The sequence below is a fragment of the Bos mutus genome, chromosome 28, assembly GCF_027580195.1.
Source record: "Bos mutus isolate GX-2022 chromosome 28, NWIPB_WYAK_1.1, whole genome shotgun sequence".
Lineage (NCBI taxonomy): Eukaryota > Metazoa > Chordata > Mammalia > Artiodactyla > Bovidae > Bos > Bos mutus.
Window position 1 is genome coordinate 4,823,515 of NC_091644.1, and position 22,841 is coordinate 4,846,355.

The following is a 22,841-nucleotide window of genomic DNA, read 5'->3' on the forward strand; positions in this document are numbered from 1 at the left end:
CTGTTCTTTCTGTAAGAGCCAAGGCTTCCTCTTACCTGCACGGTCCTTTTGATCTATGGTGGGCACTCGCATCCCCTGAGCATGAGTCTGCCCACCTCAGTACCTCTCTCCACTCCTCCAACAGGATGCTTTTACCTGAAAACACGGGCCCACACCCAAGTGAATATTCTCCCCCTACCTGGCTTCTCGCACCCTCCGCCTCACCTGGTCCACACACCAGACCTCACATCTTCCGATCCCCATGGACGAAGCCAAGCCCACCTCTGCTCAGCTTCCCTGAGGCAATGGTGGGACCCACCCTCTTCCTCCCAGATTCCTTGTGGATGCTTCTTATTAAGAAAAGAAAGTCAAACACACACACACGCACACACACACACACAAGGCCAACAGGATAACCCTAGAACACGTCGGCCTCCAAGTCCTCAGAGTCGGCTCCATCGGCCTGGGTGCTTCTCTTGGGCCCACGGCACACCGCGATGTGAAGTGGGGTGACCAAGAGGACAGCTCCGGTCCCGGGAGCCTCCTCAGTCCCAGACTGACTGGCACAGTGGATCCCCCTACAGCACAGGGACCCAGGGGTCAGGCCAACGCTGGCTCGAGGCTCACCCTTTATCTACGTGAGAGGAGTAAATGGAAAAAGGCCAGGGGCAGAGGAACACGGCAGGAGCCACGAGACAGGGAAGGAGGCAGCGCCCCGGGCTCCTCTAAAGGGACTGGCTGGGCACCTTCCCCTCTCCACCAGCAGGGGGCGTCCTTTTCTGATCACCCCTCCTGCCCTCGCCCTCGGAAAGGCCCAGGAACAGGGGGCTTCTTTGGCACTTCAGAATGATCACAAGTAATTTGCCATTTTATTCATATAGAACAAAATTTACAAAGTCATTCATACAGGTTTTTTTTTTTTTTACTGACTTCGAAAATTGGGAATATTCAAAATACACTTTTACCCCACTCCATTCTGTCATTATTTACACGTATATACAAGAAAAATGAAAGAGTCTCTGTGTGTGTGTGTGCGCGCGCACATGCGCGTGTGTGTGTGGTTTGTGTTGTAGTTTTCTGGTATTAAAAAGCTCTGCTGGTCGGGTGGGTGGATGGGCGGGCAGGAGGGCAGGCGGCGCGGTCAAATGGAGGTGCCGTGGGAGGTGTCCAAGGCCTCTGGAAGGACGCCTCCAGGCACGGGCTGGAAGGACATGGGGATGGGGGTCTTCACGGGGCTCTGGCGGAACAGCCCCCCGTTGGGCGACCTGTGTTTGCACTGCATGGAGGGCATGGTGGCCGAGCTGCTCAGTGGCAGAGGCAGGTTGCTGCTGGGCCCTGATGAGAGTGTCCGGCTGGTGCCGTGGCTGCTTTGCTCCGGCAGGAAGGTGCTGACCGAGAGCTGCGTGTTCTGGTACTCTCGCGTGGGCTCCAAGGCCTGGCTGGGAGCCAGGCCCCCCATCTCCAGGGCCGAGAGCTCAATGGACGCTGGGGAAATCTGCTTGTGAGCAATGTCTTCATCCATTAGACTATTCATGCGCCGATGGACCTGCTCCAGATTCACTTCTTTGTCCTAAGGCAGAGCACAGGAGGAGGGTCAGGCCAAGCCCTAAGGGGAGCCCCAGCTGGTTTTCTACAAACTTTGGGAGGCTGGAGACCACAGCTTGCTGGGCAGTAGGGTAAAGCGGGGCCCCATTCCTCCCACCTTCCCCCAACTGCATGGCCAGCCCTCCTTACCTGGAATACCGATAGCCTAGGACACTGCTCCCAGGTAGCAAGGACCCAGCAATAAGGGCTTTGCAGCATTTGCCCCCCCAAATGCCTCTCCCAGAGGCAACCCTTGGGAGAAGATGCTTTGAACAACTGACAGAAGCAATGGAAGAAAGGAGTCCCATGGAAATAAAAAGGTGTGGTCCTTGAGCCCCTGATATGCCCCATGGATTTGCAATTTAGTGTTTACAGTGCTCAAAAGATCTGGTGTGATCATCCCCACTGAACACAAAAGGAGGCTTGGGTTCAGGAAGGTCAATGGCCTCCCTGAGCCATAAGCCCAGTGAGCAGCAGAGGCAGCATGGGAAGCCTGGAGTACACGAAATCTTCAGAGATGCTGGGGAGGGGGCCTGTCCCTGTCTGGAAGCTCATGTGGCTGGGGGCCTGGATGAGGATGGGGCATGGGACGGTGAGGAAAGGGAATTCCCCGGGATCAGCTGTCATTCCTGGTATCGTGAAGGTTTGAGGCTGCCGAGATGGGTGACCCTCACAGCTGATTCTCCATGTAGTGAATTGCATACCTCTTTTGCCATAAGGCGGATGGTATCAAGGAAGATATTTTGTTTGTTCAATTATTTATTGGCTTAAGAAACAGAACAAATATCACTGGTATTTTGTCTTCAATGCCAGAATAAGTCAAAGAGGCCAAACTACTTGATAGTTCCTTAAAGACAAAGACTATATATCTACTTCCTCAGTTTCTCCCCAGTGACTTGGGGTACAAAACCAGATGTCCGTGGAAGAGCCATACCAACCCCTCAATGAGGTATTAGAAGCTGCAGTCCCATTTTCAGGCAGCATTAGGGCCTATGTGTCAGGCAAGGTTAGTCCCTCCACCTATGCATCCCTGGTGTCAAACTCCAAGAGAAAGACCATGTTGAAGCTTTGCTCCAAAACAGGACATCACAGGCTGTCTAATGCCAGTCTTCATACAGCAGAGAGAGGAACCTGTCCCCTGCTGACCCTTAGGCTCGTTAGGAATAACCATGAGAGGTAAACGCCCTGAATATGATTTCAAATGAAGAAAGAAGGAGCCACACAAACCCAAGGGCCAGTTCAGTGAGTCTCGGGGCTCCTCTAAGGCTGGTTCCCCAGGAAGCGGCAAGCCTGAATAACTGGCATGAGCTCCTCTCTCAGAGGGGAAGTCTAACCCCCATGAAGTCTCATCCCAGGTTTCCTCAGGCAAGGAAGCTGCCTTTGGCGTCCACTCTGTGCTCCCAATGCCCCCTGGCCTGGAGGAGGCAGGGTCACTGCTCTCTACCACCTTGTTGAGGTCATGACCAGCACATAGGGCTTGGCTTCTGGTGGGAGATCTACTATCTTCCCCAGAACAAGAAATCTGAAAACACTCGAACAACAATGAGGAGCTCATTCCAGGCCATGAAAAAGAGGATAAAGAAAGCCAACTGGTGTGAGGGTGAAGGGACTATGGTGAGGAGATCGGACTGTAGATAGAATTTACATCAGAAATCACTGACATGGTCCCATCAGCAGAGCCAGGATTCCAGCGAACTGAAGCCCCACACAGCAGAGCTCAGCTTGCTGATGCTGGCAGACCAGCTCCAAGTATGGGACACGTCTGGGTGGCAAATGGGTGGAATTGGGGGAAGGGTACTAGGGCTTTACTTAGACTAAACACGGTACATACAACGTCTTTCACGGACTCCTTCAACAGTTTGTAAAATGTTAACAAACCAAATCCAAGTTCTCTTCTTAATTAAGTTATAGCATGGTTAACCAAGCTCTGTGCTCTCTTGGTCTTTTCCCTGTGTTGTTTATATGCTTCGTTTCCATTTTTGAGTATTTGAGCAAACTCTGGGAGACAGTGAAGGACAGGAAGCCTGGCATGCTGCAGTCCGTGGAGTTGCAAAGAGTCGGACACGACCTGGCGACTGAACAACAACAAACTCTTATGTTAGACACTGGCTGTTTGACAGCCATCAAGCATCAATTCTCCCTTCCCAAGAAGACCTTACTTTACTTTGTTTTGTTTCACTTTCGGGAACTGCTTTTCCCCCACTGGATAACAGTGTGGCTGTTCCCTGTCTACCTGTAGCCAAAAGGCAGGACCATGCCCCAGGTAAGGACAAGAGAACTGCATCTGAGTTCTGAACAAAGAGATAAAGAGACAAAGAAGATGTTTGATGGTCCATGACGGCGACAGTTCAAGAAACTTTGCACTGCATGATCCCCCTTCTGGATCTTGCCTCCCAGCTCTCCAGACAAGCCTGGACTTTTGCGCGTCGCCGGGCAGGCTTCTCCAGGCTTCTCACGGCTGCTCTGAGCTCCTGATGAGCTCCTGGTCAGCGTTTTCGTGTGTCAGCCAGTGCACAGCTGTGCTGGTAAATATTTGTATCTACAGGCTATTTGCACTTCAAAATAAATGAAGGACACAAGATAAGTACCAGAAAGCCTGGAAGCTGGAGAAAGTGAAGGAGAATTTCGGTCATTTCTGAAGTTTAATAATACAAACTTCCCTTCTCCCTGCAGCCAGCAAAGCTAGAAGAATAAACAAGCTGAGTGCCTTGGCTGGCAGAGCCTTTAGCTGATGAAGGAAATTGAAGACCAAATGTGGTCCTGGGATCACTGGAAGAACTAGTTAGTTGTATAATCTTGCCTTTACTTCCTTTCTATGTCCTTTTCAGGGCTTTAAGAATCCTTTTGAGGATGGAAATAAGTAGTTTAAAAGTAGACTAATTTGGAGTAGGAAGTAAATGTCGTGGTCCCAGCTGTATTCACTCTGGAATCTGGCCTTAGAGAAGAGCTAGTGGTGGTTTAGTCACTAAGTTGTGTCTGACTCTTGCAAACCTGTGGACTGTAGCCACCAGGCTCCTCTGTCCATGGGATTCTCCAGGCAAGAATACTGGAATGGGTTGCCATTTCCTACTTCAGGGAATCTTCCCGACCCAGGAATCGAACCCAGGGATCCTGCATTGCAGGCAGATTCTTTAGTGACTGAGCTACAAGGGAAGCCCCCTTCTCTCTTAGAGAAGAGATCTTGGCCCTTCTTTTCATAGTCAATGGAACACTCAGACAAGACAAGTATTCAGGAGATGCTCCTCACGTTGTTGGGGTCTATAGGTAGAGAAGGGATAACTTCCTGCCAAAGAAAGCCAGAGGGAGACAGAGAGTTGAGAACAGGGGAGCCCTCTTACCTATTGCCAGGGAAGCAGAGAAAAGGAGAGCTTTGGGGGAAGACAAACCAACCAACATCTTCCAAAGAAACATTTGTGAACAAACGAGGTCTCTAAGATGAAGTCCTTTAGCAGTGAAGGACAAGGGAGAGGAGGTTTGGTGGGTAGTGTTATAAAAGACGTAGGGCACAGGCACGAGTCTAGCATAATAATCACAGTGCTGAGGGGTCGGCCAGGTAACAGCAAAGCATCTAGACCAGCAGTCCCCAACCTGTTTAGCGCCAGGGACTGGTTTTGTGGAAGACGATTTTTCCCTGGACCAGGGCATGGGGGATGATTTTGGGATGATTCGAGTGCATTGTATTTATTGTACACATTATTTCTATTATTATTATATCGGCTCCACCTCAGATCATCAGGCGTTAGACCCTGGAGGTTGGGGCCCCTGATCTAGACTGCAGAGTGGATGTGGAGAACATCCAATTACCCTAGAGTCAGGATTTTGGAAATAAAGCACTTCAATAAGTAGTATTTTTAAATCCATATTTTTTCCTGCCTCCAATTAAGGACAAATGAAGCCGTTTCAAGGAGGCTGCAAAGCCTGCGGTGGGTCTCGTTTCCACTGAGGCTATTCATTAGCCTATAACCCCTCCACATCAAGACACAGAGAGAATGTCCACTCCGATTGAACAGACTTTCCATGCTGACTTTCCTACTCCAAATGGCAGTCAAGAAATCCATTCCCTCCACACAGGTGGGCCTCATTCTATTCAAAGTCTATTACTGTGGGTAGTGCCTGCCCAGTCACTCAGTCATGACCGACTCTTTGCAACCCCATGGACTATAGCCCACCAGGCTCCTCCCTCCTTGGGATTCCCCAAGCAAGAATACTGGAGTGGGTTGCCATTTCCTACTCCAGGGGATCTTTCTGACCCAGGGATGGAACCTGAGTCTCCTGCGTCTCCTACATTGGCAGGAAGATTCTCTACCGGTGCACCCCCTAGGAAGCCCATTACTATTGGCAGACCCAACACAAAGTCACACCTGGGAGAAGAGGGTGCCATCTTGAGCTCCCTACGTTGGATGTTTAACTGGACAGGAAAATGAGTAGGCTTCCCTGGTGACCCAGACAGTAAAGAATCTACCTGCAATGTGGGAGACCCGGATTCGAGCCCTGGGTAGGGAAGATATCCTGGAGAAGGAACTGGCAACCCACTCCAGTATCCTTGTCAGGAGAATCCCATGGACAGAGGAGTCTGGTGGGCTACAGTCTACCAAAGAGTCAGACACGACTGAGAGACTAACACACACAAGGCAAATACCTCCCTGGAAAACACATGTGGCCCATTTCTGAGTCTCCCAATATGTTCCATCAGGCATCTGGTTAGGAGGCCAGAGTGGAAGTGCAGACAACGGGAGAAAACCACCTTCTTTGGAAACTCTGAAAACACTGTCTTCTTGGACCAGATTGAGCCCACATGAAGTCATTTCTGGTGCCCTCCTGGCCAAGGAAACAGGAGGCAGACATAATTTGCCTGCTCAAGGAAAGAGGCAGGAGTGATTTGAATAATTATCTATATTTTACACAAAATGGGGCATTCTATTATGTTATGCAAATTCAAATAATGGACTTTTTTATGTGCACTACATCAGTTTACATCCTCATTATCTCAAGGTTTCGGTGTTCAACCAGGTAATGACAGCTGTGGAAAGAGACTCAGAAGCTTGCTGCTGCATTCATTAATTTACTGTAGGTAACTGACCTAGTCAAACAGCCCTGAATAGGACATAAAATTCACTGATGGCATTTATTCATGAATCCTGCTGAATTCCAGCTCTGTGTTGGAATTAAATATGATAGCTCATGCACCAGCAGAGGTTACTGGACACCCTCTCGCAGGCATTGTCTTGAAGAGACAGAAAGTTCTGTAATTGAGCCGCTGTTCACCAATGTGGAAATAAAACATTGTACTGGAAAACGGTAATTAACCAAACTATCATCTATGTAACAGCAGGTTACACGTGGGACTCATTAGAACCGACTTTATTTGGAGTCCAACAGCTCCTACTTTAAGTTAGGCAGGAACAAAATGGGATTAGGGACTTCCCACGTGACAAGGATGGTTGTAGGAGGTGATCTCCTGTTACCGCAGACCAACCAGGTGGTAAATAAGACTCAACGGACTGGGAGACACACATCATTGTGATCTTCTTAAGTATTGCTCCAAAGAATTGCTCAAGCCTAAAGGACTGGCTGGAAGTTTGAGAGTAATGATTGGGTAAAAGCAAAGAAGCTGGACTTTGAGTCAGTGAAGTGGCCGCAGGGTATGATGGGCAGTCCCTAACTTTTTTGGCACCAGGGCCCAGTTTCATGAAAGACAATTTTTCCATGGATCTGCGGGGAAGCGTTTCAGGACGATTCAAGCTCGTTACATGTATTGTGTACTTTATTTCTATTATTATTACCTTAGCTCCACCTCAGAACATCAGGCATCAGATCCCAGAGGTTGGGGACCTCTGTTTCAGAATGTTGTAGGAAAGAATTCTGGTGAGCTTAATTGCAGATTTTGTAGAGGAGGACCGTGAAAGGAGGGAGTCAATAGACACCTCCCACCATATGTAGTAGCAGCAGGTACACATGGCGTGAAGGGACTTACCGAGGATACACAATTCTGTGATAAATGGAGCACCAGGATGACAGCCACGTGTGCCTGGTTTCAAACCTTGAGTTGTTTTCCGCTCAACTTCCCCTTGGCATGACAGTGTAAAGCAGTAGTTTTCCTCCTTGGCAGGCTATCAGAAGCATATGGGCAGCTTCTAGAAATTACAGTTGTCCTCAACTGCCTGATACAACCCTTTGGAGAATGGAGCCCAGGTATCTGTATTTCTAAAAAGCTCCAGGATGGATCACCTCTGATGTGCAGCCAGAACGGAAAGCCATTGATCCAGGTGCAATTACTCTACAGCAGTTTAACATTAATAACGTTTTCTTTATGGGATCCCAGACTGGTTCACTCGTTCAGTAAACACTTTGGAGCTCCTACTACCAGAGGAGCTAATGTTCCTCGTGAAGCATCCATCTCGGCCCCTGGCACATAGAAAGTGCTCGATATTTTATATTCATGACCCTTAATGAGAGGTCTCGCTGTTCCAGAGACTGAGCAAAGTGATGGGAATACAGAGGTGGATAGTGCCAACAGACTTAAAGCAGAGACAGGCAGGTAAACCATCAGTTGTAATTTCGAGTCACACCCAACATGAGTGTATACACAGAGAGGTAAGGAGGCCCATGGCGACGGGCAAGGGGAGGTTTTACAGAGGCGAGTGATGTGTGAGTTGGTTCTGATATACATACTGGTGTATGATAAGTGTTCAGTGACCTCTTACTAAAAGGCGCACACGCTCACTTTCTTACCCTCATGCCAAGAGATCCGATAGTAGCAGTGTAGCCATTGGGCCAGGCTCAACAGTCAGAAGCTCTGAACCCTTCTGGATTGGGGCTAAACCTAATCCCTCTGGGGTTCAGAGGATGTAAATACCTAGCTAGGAGCCAGGATTCTGGCTTAGGAAGAGTTCTCAATTACACCCTTCATCCCCAAGCCATCTGGAAAAGCCAGGTAGGAACCCCTGTTCCTGCACACTCCTGATGCCAGGCCCAGAGGCGGACACACAATCCCTATTCCAGTTCTGCCCCTACTACTTCTGAGTCCTGTTTCTCCAGGGACATGGACGCCCTCCTTAAATGTTGTGGAAGAGAATCAAAAGAGTGAAGAAGATAACATGGGAACCTGAGACTCATGTGGGGGCCTTGGGGGTAAAAAAAAAGACCCAGGTTCAGCTTTGAATCCATGGAGTGGGACCTGGGGGTCTATATTTCTAATAGTGCCACAGAGGCGGATCCCAAGTCTGGTTTGGCAAGGCTTCTTGCCTTGCCAACAGAGATGGCAACAACAGAGATGGCAGCCTTCAGACCAATGGCCCACAAGGAACTGAATCCTGTCCACAACCATGTGAGTGAGCTTGGAAGTGGATCTGGCCCCAGTAGAGCCTTTCGAGGAGACCCCAGCCCTGCTCAACAACTTGGTTACATCAAGCGAGAGACCTTGAGACAGAAGACCCAGCTAAACTCCACTTGGGCTCCTGACCCACAGAAACTCTGAACTAAGTATTTCATGTTTTAATCCAATAAAAAGAAAAAGATAACATGTACTTTTCCTGGCATAGAGAAGGTATCCTAAGATGTGACTCCTCTTCCTCACAGCCCTTTCTGCCTATCACAGGGTCCTTGAGAGGGAGCAACCATTTGGGCACCATCCACCAAGCACATTCCCAAGGGTCAGATGCTGATTAAGGAAATTTATACATCATCCCTCATTGAGCCTCAGAGCAACACTGTGAGGCTGGCATAAAGGAAGAGGGCAAAGATACAGGAGAGGAAGTCTCTACATGCAGTTGAAGAAGCATTCGAGGATGGAGGTGGGGAAAGGTGTTCATTTGAGGCGAATGTCCCCAGCAACGAATCTCCCCTGGAGAGCAGGAGCACACTGTGGGAGTTTGCAGATAAAAGCTAGCCCGCTGGCCAGGATAGAGGAGCCTGGCTGCTGCTCCACTCCTACTGCCTGGCCCCTGCCCTGCCTCTGTCAGCCCCTGTCTGCAGTGGAAGCAGGGCCTGGGGGAGAGCAGACGCGGCCGGAAGCAACAAGAATTCCAAGCTCCCAGCCCAGTGACAGACGATTCATCCCCCACTTCTCATGTCATCTCTCATTTGTGCAGTTCTCATCTTTATTTCATGAATATTTTATTCTCAGAGCAACAGCTCCACTTCCCCCATAAATCTACAGGGTGGCTCTTTACTGCATCTGCGGAGCGGGGTGCACTCACCTGCGCTGGATAACTACATAATCGTCTGACTCCTTGGAAAAAAATATGACCTCAAATCCACATGAATATTAAGAGGCTGAACGTACATTACTACTCTTCTCCAAGTAGGTGTCTAAACTCTGAAGACGTCGCGGCATAAGCTGTTAAATACGACCAGGACTCCACCCAAAGACAGGTTTCTGGCTTTTAAGAAATATGGCCAATGGCCCAAAATGAAGCATTCTAAGCTCAAGCAGACACTCTCACCTAATTGCAAATGCTGCTCCATAAAATACAGGCAACCAGTAACACAAAGTAGTTCTGGATTAAATACCATCATTATTTGTCAAAGGTTTTAAATATATGCCTCTAAAATCCGTTGTCTCAACCCCTTTCCTGGTTCCTGTTGCCTGTGATGAGCTATAAAACCTTTAGCCTGGCATCTAGTCCTTTAGAGCAAGTCTCTGCTTTGCACTCTAGCCTCCTCTACTTGAATTTCCTTGCTGATGCCCCAGAGCTCCGGGAGGTGTGATGACTCTGTCTACCCCACGCTGGTCACCCTACCCCAAAGGCAACATCTCCTCTTCAGCTTGAGGATCAGTACTGATCCGTCATCACTCAATTCTAACAACCCCAAGCCCCAGGAACTCTTCACTAACCAGCATCACTACCCTCTGTAACTCTACCATGTCCCATCTGGGCTGGGTGCCCCCAAGCCCTGGATGGAACCTATAGTTCATTCCAGGATGGCCCTGATCAATGGACAATGGAAACCACTTGGCTGACCTCTGCCACATCTGCCCACACGAAGGTAAGCCCCCTAAGGACAAAGACTGTGTCCTTATAGGCATACTTGTTAAAGGAAGAAGGAGAGAGGAAGGCAGAAATTTCATTTGAAAACCAGAAACTCAGAAAACTGGAATATTCCCTCCTTTTACCATGTAACACCCAAATGGGCTGGAGGAAAGGCAGCTGTGTTTTATTCAACCTGCGTCTGCATCGACTCTCTTTCCTATCTGGAGCAGGCTAGCATCCCTGGGCAGAAAGTTTCACGTTTTCTAAGCACTGCAACCTCTTGGGTCTGAGATCCTGGGCTTGTGTAGAAGCCAGACAGGAAGATGGGATACTTTTCAGACAAGAAAGGAGCCGTTCCTCTCAGCTAGCTCATCTCATGCTTTCTCTGGTCTTCCTCTCCTTTCACCTCTGCCTTCTATGTCTCTCAAGTAATCCCCCACCTGCCTCCCCACCCTGACCCCCCGTCACCTCTCTCTCACACTGACAATTCATCTGGGTTGTCCAGGCTGGACCTGGCACTAGATACTGAACCAGGGGATGAGAAGAGACATGACTGGAAGCAGACAAAATTGCCTCTCACAGAACCTGCCTCGCAAGGGACATTCTGGAGGAGTGGGCCTGTGTCTTCTGGGCTCCACACTGCCTGTGACGTCCTAGCACGGTGCCTCCGTGACAGCGCGTTGCTCAGCCAGCCAGAAAACCTGTCCTCCTCCCCTAACCAGAGGGACGTTTGCTATAAACTTCACTGAAAATTTTCCAGTAGCAAAAGAAGCTCAGGACAAAATCATTAACTGTTCCTTTCAGTGGGCCTTCCTCAAATATTTCCTCAAAATATTTCCTTCCTTCTCTCTTATGGCTCAGGAGTGACAGGAGAGCCCTGCGTCTGTGGGAAACTCTAGCCTTGCGTTCCTTCACATGGAGGTTTACAGGTGATGTGAGAGAACGATGGATGTCCTCAGAACAGTTCAGACATGCTGAATCAAACAGCAAGTTCTTTCCAGGAAAATCTAAGCATGACAGCAAAGAGCTCACTGCCTGCTATGAAGGGTGGGTCTGCCCTCACTCCCAGCCATGCCAGGGACTCTGTTACAGACTGAGGTATGGGCCCATGACCAGTCAGCCTTTCTAGGCTGCAGAAGGGTGTCCATGGTGATGCTGCCTCTTTGAACATGATGCTGGTTACTTCATTGCTCCTTGTTTGAAATTTACACCTGCTTGTGTCAACATCATTTGTAAGCGAAGCTGTGATTCAAGAAGTAGCTGAGATGTATGTATCAGGTAAGGACAGTGCTACACTGGAGTGGCTGGGCTTGTGCCACCGTGCTTGGGTATAGTTTCCGCCAGGAGAGCATCATTACCAAATGATTCACCTTGCCACCCTCCCTTAGGGGCATCGGTTCCAAGAGAACTTCCATGAGGACTTTATACTCCACCCTCCCCACCCCTGCCACCCCATACCCCAAAAATATTGAGCTTGAAAACCAGCAAAACCCCAAAAGAAGGAAGTGTGGAGGGCAGAATCAGCTGTGGCTGGCACACACAGGGAAGGAAATGTGCCCAGAAGCTGGAATCAGAACAAAGCCACAGTGGGCCCTGTGCTGGGTGTCCCTGGAGGGACAGAGGCAGGGCTGGGCCCTGCAAGGAGGAAGAGAGGAAGAAGGGATGATGAGGGGACAGGAGCCGATCCCCCTTCAACATGCTGGGAGAGCAGGGCTCGTGGCCCTGGGTGAACAAGGAGAACCAGGAAGGAATGCAGTTTCCTCTCTTACCCTACAGCTGGTCTCTCCAGGTCAGGGTGGAGGCACATGGGCGGGGCAGGGTGGGGAAGGGCTCTCTGGCGCTGCTCATGCTGTACCCGCTCTATAGATAGATACACGACTTTAGTGGCTATGCCTGCTGCCTTGGCATTTTGTTCAAGCATGAAAACACCCCCTTCATTTGTTCTGTGGCTTTCAGTACAAAATAAAACAATGTCACCATTCCCCAGTATAAAACACTGCTGTGTGCAGACAAGTGGTTTGGGCAAATACTATCTAGAAGAGAACCACCCGCCAAGTCGCCCAGGGGACTTTTCCTGCCTCTAGGCTGCAGAAAGGAGAAGCAGGGCCCAGGAAACGGACCTCTTTGGGGGTCTCCTGGTGGCACCGGTTGCTGTTCCACCACAACTCCAGGGCAGCCACCAGGCAGGCGAGGAGGAGGCCAATGGCCAAGATACAGAAGACTCCAGCGAAGCTGTGCAGCTTGAGGGACTTGCCATCCGCCTGGGCGCTGGCGTGGCTGGTGAGGTCGCAGCGGCCCGTGTGCGGCCACCACTTCTGCTTGAGCACATCCAGGTCTCCAGTGTCCTGAAGCTCCAGGATCCTGCAAGATACACCCCATGTGAGCCACAGCGCTGGCCTCATCCACACAAGCTTGGCGCCCTGGTCCCTTCCCCACCATGCCGGCCCCTCCACAGACAACGCTGCACCATCAGAGTGGCTCTCTGTCTCGGCTTTTCACTTTCTGATTCATTCTCCACTCTATTGTCAAAGCACCATTCTCAAAGCACTTAGCAGATTTCGTCATTCTCCTCCTCAGAGCTCTCATGTCCTCTCCCACCCTGTCCCACTGCCCATGGACCGAGTCCAATAGCAAACCATGTAAGGATCCTTCACGTGGGAGCCTGGGGCAAACTCTGAGGATAAAATCAGTAAATTACAGAAATGGATGATGCAAACACTCAGACTGTGGACCTGCTAAAAGGCTCTCTTTCAAATGTCAATTCACTACATCCTAAGTCTCTCCTACTAGAATCCAACAAACCGTTCATTTATTCACTCATTTGATTTGAGGAGCATCTGGTTTGTGCCAAGTACAACATTCAACGCTGCTGAGAGCACAGTCTAGACACACCTACTTGGACACTGAAATAATTAGATGAGTCAGTGTAGAGACAGAAGCTGTGATCAATACAACAAAATTAAAGTAGAGGTGTGAAGAAAGGGTGCAATGGGATGGCCTGGACTGGGGGGTGTGGTGAGACCTCATCAAGGAGCCAACAGTTCACATGAGTTTCGCATACCTATGTGCCAGGAAATCTCCTAAGTGCTTGACAAACTGTTTAATTCTCATGCCAGCCCTTTGAGAAGGCTACTTCCATGTCCCCATTATTACAGAGGGGAAAATGAAGGCATAGAAAAGTGAAATCTGGTGCCATGGTGGCCCGCAGCCCCATCCGTCCAGTGTTGACATGAGCCGCCTTTCACTGAGAACGCAGTAGGGACTGACCATTTTATATTGTTTTAATCCTCACAACAGCCTGAAAATCAGTTTCTAGGTTTACAGATGGGAGACCTGAAGCTCAGAACCTAGATAACTTGCCCCCAGTTGCAATTAGCAAGGGGTAAAGCTGCTGCTCAGAGCTGGATCACACTGACCCAGGGGGCCATGATGTTTCCAGAATGCCAGGCTGCTAAATGCAGTCAGCCTGCTCTCCTCTCCAAGAGTCAGTTCCAGCCTAGGGCATGCGAGACTGACCAGAGAGGGGCTGTAGGGCTGGTTTCCTGCTCCTCCATTCACTAACTGAGATGTTAGGCAGGCAGCTTCACTCTGCTGATGCTTCCCTTCTTCCTGCTCTTTATAATCGTATGCATTTTTATGCCCAATATTATTCCAGGAACAATGTAAGGCAATGTATAGGAAAACAAAGAATAAAAAAAGAAAAAAACAAGCAGATTCAAAGGAAAATTTAAATACATAAGCAATAGAGGAAAGACAAAACAAGCCATGGGCACAGAATGCCTCCTGGAACAAGGCTAAACTAATGCACACCATAATAATCTCTACTCCTGCCTGTGAGTAAACCAGAGCGATAATAGCCACTTCCTGAAGCCAGTCCTTCTATTTTCCAGACAGATATAATTGCAGGTGCTTTCCTGTAGTCAATAGCCGTGGAGCCTGCTACACAGTAGGTGCTCTATAAATGGCTATTAAGTTGCTAAACATTTGCTGAATGCCTACTCTGCACGCCATGGTCCACAAAAGGGCTACAGCATTCAACCCCAGTCTCACACACACACACACACACACACACACACACACACACACACTGTAGCCTAAAGACCCAGTCCCCTACCAAAGCAAGGCAACACACATTGGTATTCAGGAAAATATCTTAGTTCTTGGGACTCAGGGAAGGAAGGCTACAGAAATTCCAGAGAAGCCCGGGATCTGCTATTTCCGCAGGACCCTTTTTCTGTCAATGGCATGGAGTATTCGTTGTTTTCTGAACCTGCCATCTTCCTCCTCTCAGGCATGCCCCACAGAGGGGTGGCTCACCATTCTGCCTGAATCATATAATGGGGCCTCTTAAAGAATCACTGGCAGCAGTAAGTCGGAAACCTGAAGTCCTGAGTGTTTCCCCCAGGTACAAAGCCATCTCCCCAGGTGAGGGAGTGGGGGAGGTTTGCAGCCCAGGAAGGACAACACTTCAGGGGGCCAGCACAGTCCACGGGGGACATTTACTTACAGTCACAGAGCACGTGGCCTTCTGATGAAAGCAGGGAGTAACGAATCACTTCCTGCTGAAATATCACAGGAACTGGACTAGCCACTGCTGTTCATGTCCACTGAACGATCTAGCTGGGAACCAAGCTTTCTCCTCTCCGGCGTGTCAGTGTTCACTTCAGTAGACTTTCAAGGGATCTCTGAGCAGTTTGAGTGCATGGGGACTGTAAGCCCTCTGTAGTGGGGACCCTGCACTTCTGTGAGCACTATCTTGGGGCACATTAGCTGTCTTGGTGGTGCTGATGCTGTTGTGCTGGTCCCACAAGTCCCCTTACCATCTGCTTCAGAGAGGTGATCACAGGTAGATGGCCTGGGAAATTCCCTGACCAGCCCCTCTCAGAAAACCAAATAGGGTAAACCTCAAGAACACCATTGTCTTATACATCTTGGAGCAAAGCCATCCTTTCTTTGTGCCTTAATCCAAGCAACTGATGAACCACTCCTCCTCCTTCTCTCATATGTCACCCTTCTCTGCTCCGGGGAGCAAGGGAGGCAGAGGATACACATTTGATTAAGTTCTAGAGAAAACCCACAAGCCTCATTGAACTTAGTTCTACCCCTTTTCCCAGTTTTGCAAACAAGCCACTGGACGAATGAGTAGCAGGCGCTCCTCCTCGGCTTTTCCCTGAAGGGGTTTAGGCTTGGGTGCTCATGGTCAGAAGAGCCCGGTAGGAGGTAGGAGGAGGTAGTAAGTCTCAGAGATCTGACAGCACAAGGGCACAGAATTGGGGCTTGGAGGACCTGCTTTCTCCTCTCAGCTTTGCCAGTAGCTGCCTGAGCCGCCCTCAGCACACGTTACCTCTCTGAGCTTCAGGATGTTAAATGAGTGGTCTTTAGCAACTCTGGCCCCTCCAAGTGGACGCTCTTCCAATTCTGGAAAGCATGTGCTCACCAGGCAAGAGGGGGCTGCCCCTAAACCCCAGTGCCCCCTGGCCTTTTCATCTGGATGCTTTAGCCACAGTCTGGATTTTGGTAGATCAAGGCACAGCTCTTGTTCTGCTCCCTCACTGGCCAGGATATCACCCCACACACATACATGAGTGGTGGGCTTAGACATCCCTGGGGACATGAGCCCCTGTTAGCAGGCTGGCTCCTTGGAAAAGGCCACCAAGCTCACCCATGCTCTTCACCTACACCCTCTCGGTGGGGCCAGGTAACCTGATCAAAGACTAAGGAAAGTTCCTACGGGGGAGCGAGAAATGGATGACAAGACACTATCTTCCTCAAGGAGGCTGGCCAGGTGTCCAGACCGAGCACTTGGAAACTTGATCACGCCCAAGAACCCAGAGAAGATTAAGCTCAAGGGATGGACTTGCACCGGAAAAATCTAAAGAGGAAGTAAAGAGGCCAATGCAAACTAGATCTGCATAGTCATTGCCGGTGGATGAGGTCTACGGGTCTTTGCTTAGTCCAGAACACTCCTGTCTACAGTGTCGTTCCCCCTGTTGCTGTTAAGTCACTTCAGTCGTGTCTGACTCTGCGTGACCCCATAGAGGTCAGCCCCACCAGGCTCTCCTGCCCCTGGGATTCTCCAGGCAAGAACACTGGAGTGGGTTGCCATTTCCTTCTCCAACGCATGAAAGTGAAAAGTGAAAGTGAAGTCGCTCAGTCGTGTCGGTCTCCTAGCGACCCCATGGACTGCAGCCCACCAGGCTCCTCCGTCCATGGGATTTTCCAGGCAAGAGCACTGGAGTGGGGCGCCATTGTTGTTCCCCCACCTTCCCCAATATGCCCACCATTGCTAGTGTTAATTACCAGGAAGCTGATCTGGACAGGATGGGGAGGAGGCAGGCAAGTGAGGGCCAGGTCCCTCTCCTGCCACAGCAGGTAGCACCTGCTCCCTCAGGCCCTGTGCAGGTGAATATGGAGTCAATTTGCTTCTCTGGCCCCACTTGTGTTCACATTTCTACACCAACCTGTCCCATTTAACATTTATCTTAAGAAGTTATCACTGTGACCTTGCCAGATCCAATTAATCTTTCATTTAATTTTAAATTACTAGCTATCTCCAGCTAACTCCTATTCAACCTTCAGGCCTCAGGTGCCACCTCCTCCGGGAAGTCCTCCCTGGTCTTCTGGGTCTGGTCAGATGCCCTCCTCTACCCTCCTCCACCCCCAGAATATCCTGTCTCACTGACTGCCCTGTTCAAGCATCACCTGCTTACATCTCAGCTCCCACTAAGACTATGCAGCTTCATGGGAAGGCAACATACACTTCCTCTTTTTACTCTAGGACCTGGCCCAGGATGATGTGGGGATGTGGTGTGGGGAGGAGCATGCGTTGGTGCACAGTCGGCGCTGAAGAAAACGTGGTGAACCACCAAGTTTGTGTTGGCTCTCATGCCCTGAACGAAGGTTAAACCCCACCCCGGCACAGGTGCTGTCGGCCTCTCCTCACTGACCACGCCTACCTCTGCGAGAAGAGATCCCTGTAGGGGCTGCCGTGCTGCAGGGCGATGCCATAGCCCTTGCTGCTCACACTGTTGGCAATGACGGTCACAGAGCAGTCATCATCCGTCAGCGCTGCATACTCCACCACGGCCACATCCCACAGAAAGGCATAGTTCCCCTTCTTTGCCTGAAAGAGCAAAATCACCTTGCGGTTAAGCAGACCTGGCCTCCCGTAATAGTTTTGAGCAGCGAAAAATCTCAATGGCTGGATTTGGGGACCCTCCTGAATGGTCCTCCTGCCCAATCAGCTGGCACAGCAAACTCTCCTATTTTCGGATCTGCAGAGTCCATCCCTGGTTGATGCCACTTACTGCGATTGGACATAGAAGGATGGGATGCTATCTCTGCACATCTCCAGAAAGACGTGGGTAAGGTGAGCTATACGTGGGCTCTAAGCTAGCCCCTGGTTGCAGCGGCGTGTACCTGTTTCTCAGATTAGCAAGCTCACCTTGGAGACTGCAGAAAGTCTGACCCCAGGGAACTGAAATTTCTTGATCAGCGATTTAGAGGGCTGCACAATAGTATTCATTTAATTTCCACTTAGAACTTGACTGAACCCTGCTTTAGGAGAAGAAGGGAGACAGCCCTAGGATCAGTGTCCCTGAGTAGCTGCAACTTGGTATCTAAGTCACAGACTTCCTCTGCCTGGGGAGGAATCCATTAAGGATAGGGTCTTGATTGTTATGGCGCCACAAGAGTGTACACACACACACACACACACACACCCCTGTAGGTTCGCATTCACACACAAGAACAGAGTTCTGGTGTCAGTATCTCTATACCCACACAACAATGGCAGATTATTCCATCAGGAACTTGCCTTCGGCCACAGCTCAAGCCCTTTTCCATCACACCCATCCATAGCAGACTTTAAATTCTATGCAAGTGTGCTAAATTGCTTCAGTCGTGTCAACTCTTTGCGACCTATGGACTGTAACCTGCCAGGTTCCTCTGTCCATGGGATTCTCCAGGCAAGAATACTGAGTGGGTTGCCATGCCCTTCTCCAGGGGATCTTCCTGACCTTGGGATGGAACCCTTGTCTCTTATGTCTCCTGAACTGGCAGGTTTGTTCTTCACCACTAGCACCACCCCCTGAGCCATAATCCTGACTTGGCCTTGAGTTTAGGCCCTCATAAGGAATGTGAGCTGCTTGCTTTTTGGAAGAATATAGACACTGTCACTTGGCCAGCTTAAAACAGAGCATCAGGTTCTTAGTGAAGGAAAGAGCCTGGTTTCAATTCTCTAGTGAACAGACAGACACCTTGAGCCCTCTTCTTTCCTACTCCAGCTCATACTAGATGCTAGAAGATCCCAGTCTGGGGTGCTGATGGGGCTGAAACATCGCAGGTCAAGCTGGGAAGCCACAAGCCTCGTGACACTGTCAGGGGTACTATTCCACTTTCCTGCTTTTGTTCAACTGAGTCTTCCTGTCCACTGAGATTTTCCAGAGAATGCCATAGCTGCTTTAGATGAAGTCTGTCTAAATTTTGCTTCTTTGGGGGCCCTAAGTGCCCATGGGCCATGGGGCATGCGTGCTCATCTGTGTCTGACTCTCTGTGACCTCATGGACTATAGCCCACCAGGCTTCTCTGTGCATGGAATTCTCCAAGCAAGAATACTGGAGTGCATTGCCATTTCCTTCTCCAGGGGATCTTCCTGACCCAGGGATTGAACCCACATCTCTTAAATCTCCTGCACTGGCAAGTGGGTTCTTTATCAGTGGGGCCACCAGGGATGATGGCTTATCTCCTCTTCAGGAATTTTCCATCTGAAGGATTTGTGGACAGAGTGTGGTGGCCTCCCTCTGCCAGGAATAGCCATTCACACAATTGTGCCTGACGACCTTGTAAGAAATGACACACACCACGCCACCCATTGATGTTCACCTCAGGGAACAATCCAAATATTACCTCAGAGCCTCTTTCCTTGGCCAAGTCAATTTCAGGAGTCCCTAAAGGGCGTTGACCCAGGTTGCAAAATTACACTCATCTCTCTCCTTCCACATGGGAAGATAACAGTCTTTGAAATTTTTTCCTGTTGGCAAACATGTTTTCTCATGAAAAGATATACATTTTCCACCTCTTAGTAACCGAGTTTCTCGACAAAATGTTGACTTATGACCTAATATTTGGCTTCCACCCAACTCTGGAGCATTTCATAACCCATGTTCACAATTCAGCATGACAATCAGACATTGTTATTTGCACGCTTTCAGAAGGGCATGTCATGCTGAAGGAAGAATTAAGATCAAGTTCGATTCTGTGTTTCAAGTGATGTCCCAAGAAGAAGAAAGAAATAAGCTGGCCCAGCTCGAGTGGAAACTGACTCTGACAAAAGCCTGTTATGGCCATTTTAATGGGCCACTTGGACCCGTCAAGCCACGTGCACCTGTGGTTCCAGTTTGTTCTAAGAGACAGATGAGCACAGATGCCTGAAGGAAGCTGCATCTACGGTCCTGCTGCCTAAGCTGAGAATGCAGAAACATACGGGAGGGATGCTGACAATGTCTCAGCTACAAATCCCTGCTAACCGGGAAGGCAGTCAGGGCAAGAAAATAGAAGTCCTCCGTCTTGAGTTTCCAAATGACCACAAACACTCACTCTCCCTGTTTGGAAACAGGGCTTACGTTTATTACCATATAACTTCTTCGAGAAGCATGTGGCTAGTCCCTAATCTATAGGATGATGCCAGAACAGGGAGGACCTGGGGAGCCTTAGCTGCCACACCTTATATGTGGGCCAACTCAGATGCTACAGTTGTAAAGGGACTCTATCCTTAGAAAATACTCTTCATCTCCAACATCCCTTCCTCAGCATCCCAGAGCTTCCTGGGTCCTCCTTTCCTAGCCCCAGTCTCATGCTGTGTAAAATGCACCACCAAAACCTTCCCGAGCTTCCCAAGCCCATCAGTTTCCAGGACAACTTCCCGGACCTTGCTGACAGCTCCCCAAGCTTCCAGGTGTGTCACAGCCCCTGTATGAGACAGAAGGCTTCTTGGGCAGGACCATACCCTCAGGATCACTTTGAACACCAGCTATAAGAAGCCCAAAACATGACATCCATCATGGCTATATCCCCTGTATATAAACCCTCTTCTTGCTCCATGCAGAATAAATGCCCCACAACCTCCCTAAGACTCTTCCTTTGGGATCAGAATCTGTTTTCCAGGTGGCCCTTAGTAACTATGTATCCATCTTTTTACTCTGTGCTGCTTATCCAAAATGTCTAGCTTCTCCATATGTGGGGTCCGTCAAATATATCAAAAATCTGCTTCCGAGAGACCCAAGAGTTTCCTCGTTTTCTCTCCCCTCCTATTGCAGGCTCATCTTCTGCTTTTCTTGAGTCTGAGCATCTCTACTCATTCTACTCATAGTTCCCTCCTCTGCAGCTCAGCCCTTATCTCACTGCTACCACTGTGAAGGCATTTCTACCGCTCCCCCTCCACCCTGCATCCTCCTTCTCCTCAACTCCATGCCAGAGACCTCTCACACTGTGGCATATTTGTTGTTTCCTATTTATATTAGCTACTTCTTTCTGTTGCGGATTTCCCTCCAGTCTCTTGGGGAGACAGAGTATTGGCAGGAATCTAGTCTCTTCTCAACTGTGTGCCACTGGCTGTTCCTCACAGAGAAAGAAAAGGGTGAGCCAGACACCTTCCTGCAGGAGCCTGGGAGTGCCTTGGTTACATGGAGCAACACTCCTACAGGTGGCTCTTTCGCCACTTCCTGTTCATACAAACTCATCCTTTCTTGCGTCTCCAGGCCCTGTCCTTCCCCTACTTCCCAGGCGGCTGTGGGGAGTTAACCGGAATGTTATCTGAGATTAGGAGTAATAGGCAATGCTGTTGCTCAGTTGCTAAGACGTGTCCAGCTCTGTGTGACCCTGCAGAACACCCGACTCCCCTGTGCCTCACTGTCACCTGGAGTTTGCTCAATAGGCGGTGAGCTCTTCACAAATAGATTATTGACATTCATCTTTAAAGCTTGGGAAAGATGAAAGCGGTACCATAGATTTGTATTTTGCGTTAAAACCAAACAGAAACAAATACTAGATGTCACACCTTTAATGAGCTAGATTACCTCTGGCTGGCCTATTTAAAATATTAAGTGCATTCCTCATTTCTAATCACTGACTGACCATTTTGTATGCATGTTAAAGGTAATATGCCAGTAGATGGGCAGGAATGTTACATAATGGAGTGGGATTAGTGAGGATTCTTAGGACAAGTTGATGGAAATATTTTCTTTAATCTTGTGACACAATCTACGCTGTAACACACTGCATGTCACACACACACACACACAGAGACCCGATTCTGTCTCCACTGTCCTGTGTGCTCCCAGGGGCACCTCTGCGTGTCCACAGAACACAGAGGCCTGCCAGAGCTCTCCAGTTCCTCGGGTCACCGGCTCCCTGACACAACCCAAACAACCTGGGAAAGTCTCCCTTTTATTCCTGGCCTGCATCTAGACATTTGGCTTCATTTCACTCTTTTCTTTCCCTACAAGAAACAGGAAAGGCATTTGGCTCACACATACAAGAACAGATGTGAGGACTCTGGGGAAAAGAGGAGAGAACAGCTTTGACACTGGAGAAAGTCAAGGGCATCTGGGCATTCATTCCCAGGATGCCAGGACAGCAGCAGGTACACAGACCACCCCTAGTTTGTCTCTCGGGAAGCATCTTAGCAAACAGGATCCAAGGCCATCCCTGAAGCCCCCTTCCTCCAGCCACACACTGGTGCACTACTACAGATGAACGGGGACTCAGACCACGGGGCTATCTGACTCCAGTGCTTAGAGCATCTTCCCTTCATTTGCAGGGACATGATCAGCCTATTTTGCTGGAGGAAGGTTGGGCACCATATACAGAGCCACAGGTGAGCTGGGATATTGGATGACTCATCTCCATGGCTGCACACTGGAAATAAAATGAGACTGCATCGCCCTTCACTGCACCACTGATTCGCCCTCCCCAGAACTCACTTGGGGCACGAACTTTCTGAGACAACAGCCTTGGAGGCAAGAGCTTCACACCACTCTCCTACTCCATCCTAACTGCATTTGGAAAGGGAGAAGCAAACACATTATCCCCCCCAAACAAGAATGCAGTTGCTACAAACATCAAACACAAATGCTCTCAAAAAAGAAATGCTAAAGGAAATCAGGCATCTGCATTGCCAGGTCCAGGGTAGGTATGAAGTACCTGCTGGATGCTGGGTTGTCAGAAACCTGATTCCTTTTCCATGGTACAATTCTGAGGGGCTGAACATGAACCCCATTTTCCAGATGAGGAAACTGAGACTCAGAA

The 22,841-nt window shown here is 49.5% G+C and overlaps 1 protein-coding gene across 4 annotated transcripts in view; it reads right to left on the bottom strand.

The window, feature by feature from the left end:
* Positions 1-542: 542 nt before the first annotated feature.
* The window catches only part of GRID1 (glutamate ionotropic receptor delta type subunit 1), a 687,268-nt gene continuing 664,969 nt past the window's right edge, over positions 543-22,841 (bottom strand). For 2 of the 4 annotated variants that reach the window (XM_070364586.1, XM_070364587.1), the window contains exons 14-16: positions 17,492-17,658; positions 12,656-12,896; positions 543-1,549 (exon numbers count right to left, since the gene is read on the bottom strand). In XM_070364586.1, the coding sequence (XP_070220687.1) occupies positions 1,121-1,549; positions 12,656-12,896; positions 17,492-17,658 (837 nt within the window). In that variant the 3' untranslated portion in view covers positions 543-1,120. Of the gene's footprint in view, positions 1,550-12,304; positions 12,396-12,655; positions 12,897-17,491; positions 17,659-22,841 lie in introns of all 4 variants that reach the window. The other 2 variants (XM_070364588.1, XM_070364585.1) reach the window with 2 other exon arrangements.